Here is a 9,793-nt window from a genome sequence, read left to right as displayed (position 1 = left end):
ACGTAGGAAGAGATGCAGCCGTTGTCGCTGTCGAGGGAATCACCGCGGCGATAGAGGGCCCTGCCTGCCTCCTTGCTGTGTAAGGCTTTCGCTTGTTTTTGCCTGCGCTTAGTCATAGGCTTCGTTTCTAAAATGGGTACTCGGGGGGTTCGGCGGTGATGGCAGTGAATATGTTGATTGAAATCGCATGAATGAGAGCTTATATCTTCTTCCTGAAGAAGCTCTTAGGCTTCTTTTAAGTTCAGTGATGTGCTGTTGAAAATACCAATGTCGTGTCGTGACCGTATTTAGTTAGAAGAACACGGTTACGCCAGAACTCAAGAAATGAGTGTTGTAAGCAACAGCATCTTGTGTATTTCACAAATGTAAGGGCACGTTTAGTAATTATAAATTTAACTACATGACTTGTTGTTGTTGTTGCAGCAACTGCCAAGCAAATCATTATACTTGCAATATTGTGCCCCTTCACTTTCTATACCATGTCTCTTGCTTATTCATACGTACCTCGAGAGTGTTACTTCGGCTGAGGAGTTTGAAATGGATTCCATTGATTTTTGTAATACACTTTCGGTGGAGTGTCCTCAACACTCGAAGTACACGCGCAGGCTCGTTGAAAATCTTAGCCTAATTATAGTTCTGCGCTGATCAACCAGATCCTGAACCGAACAGGTTATGAACCTGGAACAATCAATGTTGCCAATGCATAAGCCAAATCTTCTTCTTGGCGATCGGAGCTTAGTATATCTGAGTATAACTAAATCAACTGCGAGTCATTCTCATCATAATTATTAATGGCCCATCTTTCGTCATCGCGTGTTTCACCACCGTACAACATCATCATTGGAACACGGTTCATCGTCTACTTCACCGACCTAGCCTTTGTTGTGAGGATTAATATGCGCATCTTTGCCTCTACGTACATTTCTCGTTCGTGCCTGATTAATTCACTGCTTTGGTTTTAGGTACGCCATCGCGACAAGAAAGCCGTACAGTTACACCCTTCAGCTTGCAATCTCCCTCGGACAACTCTACGGGTGCTTGGTTTACTTCATAACTGCCTTTTTACTGGGTGACAACTTCTCGACCAGCCCGTACTACTACTGGGCATATTACATCGGCGCGAACAGCTCTTGGGTCGTTATACCGTCTCTCATCGCCATGAGGAGCTGGAAGAAGATAAGCGCAGCAGTGAATTCGGAGAGGAAGATGAAAAGCAGCTAGAGCCGGATCTTATGCCTCCGTTGTTTATGCCTCCGTTGATCATGTACTCGTGTAGCGAATTCGGGTTTAATTTTAGCCAGTGATGGATGCTCATCTTTTGGCTGGGTTGCAAATCCTCGGTCACAGTTTCCATTATGGAATGCAGCAGAGTGAAGCCTAGATGAGGTTTGTTTTGTTGGATGAAAATGCATCGTATATTGAATTTTTTTTTTTTTTTCGGATGAGTTCGAAGTCATTTATTTGGTTTACTTGTCATAGCATGCACTGTATCCTACTTCGTTGTGATTAAACTCGAAGTAAATTAAACTCGAAGTTGAGGGGGAAACTAACGAGAAATCCATGTTTATTCGATAGTTGATGCACGAAAGTAAAAAAAAAAAGACTAATTTCACAAAACTGCTATGAACTTTAGAGGCCTGAAATTATTTATTTTGTAACGGTTACAAAATAACCCAATTTTTTTTAAAACTCTAATGACCATGCTGTTCGTATATTCGATATTCATTTGTAGAAGTCGTGAGATATTTACTAGTTTCTTTTACTATGATTATTAGTATCATGAGGCACATAAAAGTAATGTACATATATAGCATTTAAAATGCATGAAAGAAATTGAAATCTTGGGTAAAGAGAAGAAAAAAACTTTTTAATTTATTTTTTATATTATTATTGCGGCTCACATATCTTTCATGCGTGTCAAAAATAAATGAAAGTTGCTCATTTATTTGTGGTGAAGTGGTAGCTATAAGCTACGGAAACTTATCTGTAAAAGATAGAAATATTTCAATAAATAATTTGACGCTACTGAGTTAGATATAACTTTTTTAGCAAAGAACACCATTCAACTTTTTTTGAAATATTGGAGGAAACTAGTTCTTTTCTATTTTTGATCCACAACCTAATTAATTAACATATCAAATGTATGCCAAATTTGTAGAGGATTAGAAAGCTAAAGAGACGAAAAGAGGGTAACGGACCGTAATCAATGTCTTAACAAACACGATGACTTGGGTATATCATTACTCATTAGCCAAGTACTTAGATTACCCTGTGGACTTCATTTTTAGTCCCACAATTTCTTGTGAATATTTATAATAGCGGTAGATATAAAAAGTCAGGCTACGATAGAGGATTTTGTTTCACAACTGATTTAAATAACCCTAATGAAAATCACCAACTTACTATCTTTCAAACTAGGAGGTTTATTCCTAATGTTTATGCACACTTTTGCATATAATTCGAAAATATCCCAAACCACCTTCAAATTCATATATATGTCAGAAGTAGTGAAACATCATCATCTTAATATATTATATTAAATGTTAAAAATATATATAGATGACATATCAAATGAGAAATCGTATAAGAAACCTCAAGCAACAAAATAGATATCGAAAGAACAATCCTTAATACAAAATAATAAAAATATTAAATAAAGATTCTCATCTCTCTTTATATAATACTATATAATATTATAATATAATAATAATAACAATATAATAAATATTGGCAACACTCTACAACTTATCCTAATTGTCATCGTACACTACAGAAAAGTCTCTAATAGTTTTCTCCATTAAAAATTGTTGAAGTTAATTTTCCACAAACCACCTTCAAATTCATTTGTAATTTTGTAAAATTTTCTCAAAAACGTTGGATCTGTGCCTTGACGTCTAAACTCTCATGTTTTGCAATGATTTAACAGTAAATCTGCCATCCAGTGCATGAACAAAACTGAATGACTTCCCTCTTGAGGCATAGTAGGACTGACTCTTTAGGTCTAATTTCAAGTTATGCTCTTTGTATACTCTTATCTAGTGAGTGAATTTGGCAGCCAAAAAACATGCTACTTCAACATTTGCACACATTTGACTTCACTACTTGTTGAATAAAAACCATATTGGAAGCATCTTATTTTTACAGTAAACTTGGCGCCTGTATCGTTTACCGTTTACTTTCCGATACAACTTATTAGCTTTGCCTTCACTTTAAAGAATGCTAGCATGCATATCTGGGAAACTTCACTATTTTTTCTTCCCTGAGCTTTGATGCCTAGCTTTGCCATGGCCGAGCTGCACCGCACTCTTCGCTGCACGGCCAAGCGCATTGGAGAGCCAAAGAGTGCTCGTAGTGAAGTAGCTGCTATTGCTAATAGTAGATCCCACACTGCCAACAGTCTGTTCTGCTGAAAGCATGGCTGTGCTTGCTTGTTTCGCCAATGTTTTACCGATACCAGTCACCTTATCAGTCACTTTATCACTTACCTTGCTCAGAATTTCATGCCCTCGGCGTGTTGCTACTTTTGTTGTTGTTCCCTGCATTATATAAATAGGATTTGAGCATGAATTGTTAATCTAAGTCTCTTACAACAGTAGCAATAAGTATGACAAGCAAGTCTTTTTTTCCAATTTTTGCATGTGCTTGTTGTTAAAGTATTTACCTCCTCCATTAAGTATTTACCTACAATTTTTTACCACTAACACATCCTTCTTACCAAGGCCTACAATGTAGCTGCGAATTAATACTCTTTATTCATGTTTTCTTGGTGAATTTTAATTCTAAATGATATAATAAAGTACGACCTAGGTTTTGTATGCGAGAGGGCCTTTCAGTTATGTTTTTTTGGTAAAAATAAACCAGATATACTGGATACTAAAAACAATTTTTTAAAGCTGCGAATACTAGCACCAACAGTAGGAAATGTTCATAATGGAAGGCCTACTACATATAAGATACAACTAGAGAATGATAACAAAATTGTATTTCACACAAGCGCCAAAGCTATTTGGTATAACGACATAAGTAAACAGATTGCGTAACTGGCACAATGATTGGAACTTTAACAGAAAGATGAGAAGAAATTGATATATTGATGTTTGCTCTTTTTCATTTTTCAATTATGTTAAACAAAGTGAAAGGGGAAAACCTTGCCTGGGTCTGCTCTCTCTCCGAAAAGCAAAAAATAATTGGGACAATATCCTTCTCCAAGGGCGATATGCAAACTCGTCGATCTATTAGTATAGCATCCTGCAAATAAAGCAAGTAAAAGAACTTGGTTTAATGTTCAACCAAGTGAAAAATAGTCTTACGACTGTTTGGTGATGTGCAGTAACCCCTGAAAAAACATCATGGAGATGGGGGGAAATCAGGGATCTAGATAGAAGTATATCAAACTAGAAAAGGTTTACTGCCGAACATTTTACTGTGCCATTTTCTTTAGCAAAAGGACAAATTTTCGTTTTAGACCCTTTTAGGAATTTATTTCCAAAAATCGACTACTTTCGGATTTATTTGCAAATTTCGACCCAGTTTCAGCCAGGTGGCTGAAACTGGGTCTAAATTTACGACTAAAGTTGAAAAACTTCACAGGATTTAAAATCCCGTGAAGTTATGTCCTTAATTAATTAGCGCTAACCAAAAAGCTTGGCTCAGGCGATAAACTGCTACTAAACTTCACGGGATTTTAAACCCCGTAAAGTTTATATTAAACAAATTACATAAAGTAGTTATGTGCAATGGGTTTAGTGGTTATAGCATTAGCTTATAAGACTTGGATGGGAAGCACATGGTTCGAATCCTAGCCTTGTAAATTTTTTTAAATGTTCAAGGAAAAAAATATGTTGGGATAAGATTCGAACTCAAGACCAATTGAATGATTGAAGTTTAGCTTTCTTTGAGCTAACCACTTGCCCAACTATGGCGACCATGTTATATTGAACTCCTCGGGATTTAAAATCCCGTAGAGTTAGGCTAATCTAAACTTCACGGGATTTAGAATCACATGAAGTTTAATTAAGGACTAAACTTCATGGGATTCTAAATCCCGTGAAGTTTATCAACTTTATACGCAAATTTCGACCCAGTTTCAGCCAAGTGGCTGGAACTGGATCGAAATTTGCAAATAAATCTAAAAGGGGTCGATTTTTGGAAATAAATTCCTAAAAGGGTCTAAAATGAAAATTTGTCCTTAGCAAAACTAGCACAAGAATTAAACATCCAGAAAAAGGATCCAAAATATCACAACTAAACAATACCAGTAACTAATTTCCACTTACATTCAATAGAAGAGCTGTCTTAAAGGCATAAGGCTGCTTGAAAGTCACGACCGCCAACTGTGACCCATCTCCATCCCTGCTGAGAACCAAAACAATCAAAACTACATCACCAATAAATACAATTTACATAGCTTGCAAAACTTGAGAGAACATGGAAAAGATATTCATGTTACCCTTGAAGCTGAATCTCATCAATATTACCGCAATATGAGAAGAAGGTTATCAAGTCTTCCTTCGTTGCTCTAGAAGAAATGTTATACACTTGAACGGTCAGATCCAAGGCACCCATGAAATGCAACACTCTTCCACCTTTATTTTTTGCTGAACATAACTTTCTGACAAACAGCATACTTAAAGGAGAAAATGCTGAGAATAAAACAAAGATGAGAGGGAATAAGAGCAGAGAAACAAGTAGAATAAAGAAGAAAGGAAAAAGGACATTCCACGGTTTGATGTGAGCATATTAGCAAGTGCTTTGGAGCTCGTATGTTCATCACCTGACTGCAAGAATATCTATATGAGACTTTCCAGGGTAAACATAAGGCAGCATAACTTATCAAATTAACAGCCAGGCTTTAGGACTGCAAAGTAAACAAGTGTAAGCATTCCAGTGTTAATTGTATAACATCAGGAAAGGATATATTCTTGGAAAACAACTAACAACAATCTTTAGACAATCAGATATCCAGAGATAACGACTGGATGCTTCCACTAACAAAACTCGATCTTGCTGCTTTTTTTTTGAAAGGATATGATATGTCAATGAACATTAATTTTAATACACAGATGGCAATTTCTGCAGTAAAGGATAACAATCAAGTCTAGATCAGTGTCACGAAAAAATCCCAAGAGAATGTTATCAAGAGAATAATAATTTACAACAACATTATAATTATATAAGAAAAAAAATTAGTCCTATACAATACATAAGGAGAGATGGTAATAATGAAAGAAAAGAGACCCATATCGTGAACAACTAATGAAATTTACTGTCCACAATACCCAATTGTTATGAAAGCAAAGATCTTGTTTCCCTTGAATCCATATCATCGTCATCTCCATCAACTGAAAGATTGCTCCAACTAGAATTCCTTAGAGAACTGAACTTTGCACGATCAAAAATATTCTCTCTAAATCCTGTTGTCCTTGAAGATACCATAGGCATTACAAGTACTGCAGATGCACCGAGAACTGAAGATGCACCAAGTGCCTCCTCTCCTAGTCCTACAGAAAGAGAGCAAGCAGCCTGCAAGAAGACCATTTTATGCATTATTAAAACCTCTCTGTTACAGCAATCAAAGTAAATTTTCCTTGTCAATGCACCTTCGCCTTTAGTATCATAGATTTAGCCCTTGATAGAATTGTCTGTATGAATGATTTCACATCATCCATTCCACTTTCTTCTGTCACAGGAACAGCAAGCCTGAAATTTATTTAAAATCACAGAATTCATCAAGAAATGCACCAAATGTGAAAGATAGTCTCATGAATCAGAGACGCAATGGTGGTGAAGCTTATGAGCAAACCTGTTTTTATCAGTGGGAAGGCCTTGAGTTGTAGAAGGCAAAGCAGAACCTTTTGTTTCAACCCCTGATATTTTCACAATATTAGCTGTGTTTTATTCAACAAGACATTATCTATAAAGATCAAAAGTCTCATCAAATACCTTCAGAATCATTAGGTGCTAACAAGGAAATGCCTACAAAGACAAATGCCATTCCAAATATAAACATTGTTGTTCTCAATGCATCAAGAACCTGCCAAAGGGGGTCATGATCATCATTAATTGTTTGTACATGGATTATGTAAGAATGCCAGAAAGCTTGTGTTTAAGGGTGTAAACTGTGTTAGTGAGACAGGGCATGAATATTGGCTTACTTGATATTCCTGGAAATAAACAAATCCTGTACATATAGAGAAGAAAGTCCATGCAATCTGAAACATGGGCACTATAAGGATTGCATCAAAGAGAGAAAGTCCCTCATTCAATCTGGCCATCTGAGAGATAAGAAAGATTAGCTTAGATGCATGGACGGAATAGCTCTCTGACTTTTGCAAAAGTTTTTTTAAAAAATGACCATTCAAATTGAATATTATGTTGCATATATATACCCAAAACCCTGCTGTGCTGAGGAACAGAAGCAACATGGAGTACGTAAACCAGCTGTGAAACTGATAATTGCTGCTCATTGTCAGTCTGAGCATATTAGATCTGGCCAGTAACAAGCAAACAAAGCAGAGGGAGAAGCACATGTTAAGATTCAAATACACCCACATACTATAACAAGGATATCAATGGAATTATATTGTAGTGTGAAGTCTTCTCTTGGCTGATAAACTTACAGTGATTTTGCAAACAACACAGAGCAAGAACCCACAGCACCAGAAACAATGGCATAGGTAAATGGCAGTAACATACGCCAGTAGGGGCTTAAATCATGTCCAGAAACTGATAGGTAATCTTCTCCTTTCCTGTTAGTTTCAATGATGATTGTTACCACAAGCACTGTACAAGTCATCACTAATAAGTAATATTTGAAGAAAGTTACTAATGCAAGAGAATTTGCAACTACTACTCACCTGTAAATGTAGTGATTGGTAACAACAACCATCATCAAAATCAGGCAGTAAACAAGAAATACGAGATTACTAAACTTCTCAGACAACTGGGTCGGCGTATAAACTGATAAGACAATGATTCAACCATAGTTAGATTTTTCTTCAGTATCACTTTTTCTCACAGGTTTAATAACAAACTCATAATTACCAAGTAACATGAAAATACAATAACGAAGAGAAATCATCTGTCCTATATATATAAGTCTGTTAACTGTGGACATTTACCCAATCTTGTATCTTTTAGATTCAAGTCTTTTGTCAATGTTCAAACTTAGAAAGAATCCTACTCTAATCTTATAAAACAAAATGTTTAGCAAACAAATAATACATGGAACCTCATCAATATAATAATATACGGATTCAATGTCAACTTCCGATAAACTGAATAAAACAATTGGTCCACCAATTGTTCTCAACCCTCCAATTGTTCTCACCATAGTAGTAATACTGTCGTACTTCTTTAATCACATCAATCGTATTGCTGTAACTAAATAGACACTTCTTTCTAAACATGCAACACAGTCTCCATTCCAACTGAAGTTTGTTATGAATCAAAAAGAGCAATATGCGGAAGTCACTACTACTTCACACTCTAAATCCTTTTATCAATCTGTATAAAGAATAAATAGCTTCATATTAACACTCTGTGATGTAAAATCAAAGTAACAACAACAATGAAGAATTTATCCCAAAATTTTGGGGTCGGCTACAAGAATCCTATGCTTCCATTCAGTTCTGCTAAGGGCTACCTCCTCCATTAACCATCGTGCATTCTGTTAAAGAGTGTCGCCAAAGAGACTATCTGAACATAAGTAGTAGAATTAAAACATAGCATATGGAATGTATTAAGAAAATTGCAACTGGTACAGAATGTGGTTAAGAAATGCCTCAAAATTATCATTTTGTCAACTTAGGCTCAATATTTCATCAAGATTGCAAGATTGGAGTAGTGCTTCTAGAATTCGGTGTAATCGTAGAATAATAATAAAGTTGAAGGATAAGTCAACACTAGAGTACAAAACAAGCAATACTTGATGACCCAGAACAAACAAACCACAACAACAAAGCCTTCATATCAAATTCTTAGATCAGCGACATGAATCATATTCTTTCAGTTAGTTCTTTAAAGGGTTATCTCCTCCATTAAGTTAACCACTATGATGTCCTTTTTAATTAACTGCTTTCAACCAACTTCTCCTGATCTTACCTCTAGCCAAATGTTGGAATGTTGGACAATTAAAAGGCATCCACAAGTAATAGTTGTAGAATAAATGAGAATGCTCAGTGGATGATTGAAACACAATAGAGAAGAGATAGAAAATTAAATAAGTACATCCATATAAAGTTAGAGGTTGCTTCTGTCAAGTATAAAATGAAGAGAATTGATTGAGATGGTTTGGACAGATGCTACTTAATGCATCGGTTAGTAAGAAGCGATAGGATTACAATAGACAGGCCAAGAATGACTAGACAAAGGCCTAAGAACTTGAATGGAGAAAACTAAGAAGGATATGATCGTGGTTATTAGTTAACATGATAGGACATGCCTTTTAATCACTTAGCTTTCTCATTTGTTCCACAACCATTTATTGGGCACAATTGATATGCAGTAAGAAAATTTATATTGATGTTCTTCTAGTAACTTCTCCACTAAATTCATCCTCTTTCACGTGGTTTCATAACTGTCGTATGTCTGAAGTAGCTAATCTAATTATTCATACTTTCACAAACTATGTTCTTGCTTCATCATCCATATAATGCACAAATCATTGCTTATTCCCAACACAAACCATTGCTTACTACCATCACAGTTGAGATGTGCTGATTGGAGTGGAAGGATACCCTAGACCACTTTCTCATGCCTGTCACTGCACCAGAACAACGTGGATGTAGCTGTT

The 9,793-nt window shown here is 35.9% G+C and overlaps 3 protein-coding genes across 6 annotated transcripts in view; 1 reads left to right on the top strand and 2 right to left on the bottom strand.

The window, feature by feature from the left end:
- Positions 1 to 1,435, top strand: part of LOC109823553 (probable 3-beta-hydroxysteroid-Delta(8),Delta(7)-isomerase) — a 1,751-nt gene extending 316 nt beyond the window's left edge. The window contains exons 2-3 of the mRNA XM_020389828.1: positions 7 to 79; positions 963 to 1,435. Of these exons, the coding sequence (XP_020245417.1) occupies positions 7 to 79; positions 963 to 1,221 (332 nt within the window). The 3' untranslated portion in view covers positions 1,222 to 1,435. The remainder of the gene's footprint in view (positions 1 to 6; positions 80 to 962) is intronic.
- LOC109823711 lies at positions 3,018 to 5,968 on the bottom strand. Of its 2 annotated transcripts, none has more exons than XM_020390050.1 (4): positions 5,450 to 5,968; positions 5,277 to 5,355; positions 4,153 to 4,248; positions 3,018 to 3,536 (listed from the first exon to the last, which is right to left on the bottom strand). In XM_020390050.1, the coding sequence occupies exons 1-4, from the start codon at positions 5,623 to 5,625 to the stop codon at positions 3,246 to 3,248; spliced, it is 642 nt and encodes a 213-aa protein (XP_020245639.1). In that variant the 5' UTR covers positions 5,626 to 5,968; the 3' UTR covers positions 3,018 to 3,245. The 2 variants fall into 2 exon arrangements, with proteins under 2 accessions (XP_020245639.1, XP_020245640.1); XM_020390051.1 differs by having other exon boundaries at positions 3,026 to 3,536; positions 5,277 to 5,352.
- Positions 6,107 to 9,793, bottom strand: part of LOC109823709 (probable magnesium transporter NIPA8) — an 8,815-nt gene continuing 5,128 nt past the window's right edge. For all 3 annotated transcript variants that reach the window (XM_020390047.1, XM_020390049.1, XM_020390048.1), the window contains exons 7-14: positions 7,857 to 7,959; positions 7,620 to 7,748; positions 7,389 to 7,488; positions 7,155 to 7,274; positions 6,943 to 7,033; positions 6,803 to 6,866; positions 6,600 to 6,699; positions 6,107 to 6,522 (exon numbers count right to left, since the gene is read on the bottom strand). In XM_020390047.1, coding sequence (XP_020245636.1) covers positions 6,286 to 6,522; positions 6,600 to 6,699; positions 6,803 to 6,866; positions 6,943 to 7,033; positions 7,155 to 7,274; positions 7,389 to 7,488; positions 7,620 to 7,748; positions 7,857 to 7,959 — 944 coding nt within the window. In that variant the 3' untranslated portion in view covers positions 6,107 to 6,285. The remainder of the gene's footprint in view (positions 6,523 to 6,599; positions 6,700 to 6,802; positions 6,867 to 6,942; positions 7,034 to 7,154; positions 7,275 to 7,388; positions 7,489 to 7,619; positions 7,749 to 7,856; positions 7,960 to 9,793) is intronic.

Source organism: Asparagus officinalis, chromosome 9 (assembly GCF_001876935.1).
Source record: "Asparagus officinalis chromosome 9, Aspof.V1, whole genome shotgun sequence".
In the NCBI taxonomy this organism is placed as follows: domain Eukaryota; kingdom Viridiplantae; phylum Streptophyta; class Magnoliopsida; order Asparagales; family Asparagaceae; genus Asparagus; species Asparagus officinalis.
This window is presented reverse-complemented; position numbering and strand designations above follow the sequence as displayed.

What these genes read in the sequence shown, in the direction of transcription:
- LOC109823711 (XM_020390050.1), bottom strand. Translation starts at nt 5,625, where the DNA reads ATGCTGTTTGTCAGAAAGTTATGTTCAGCAAAAAATAAAGGTGGAAGA. An exon ending in AGACAGCTCTTCTATTGAAT is followed by an intron (nt 4,249 to 5,276) that starts GTAAGTGGAAAT and finishes CTTTATTTGCAG; the next exon opens with GATGCTATACTAATAGATCG. An exon ending in CGGAGAGAGAGCAGACCCAG is followed by an intron (nt 3,537 to 4,152) that starts GCAAGGTTTTCC and finishes TATATAATGCAG; the next exon opens with GGAACAACAACAAAAGTAGC.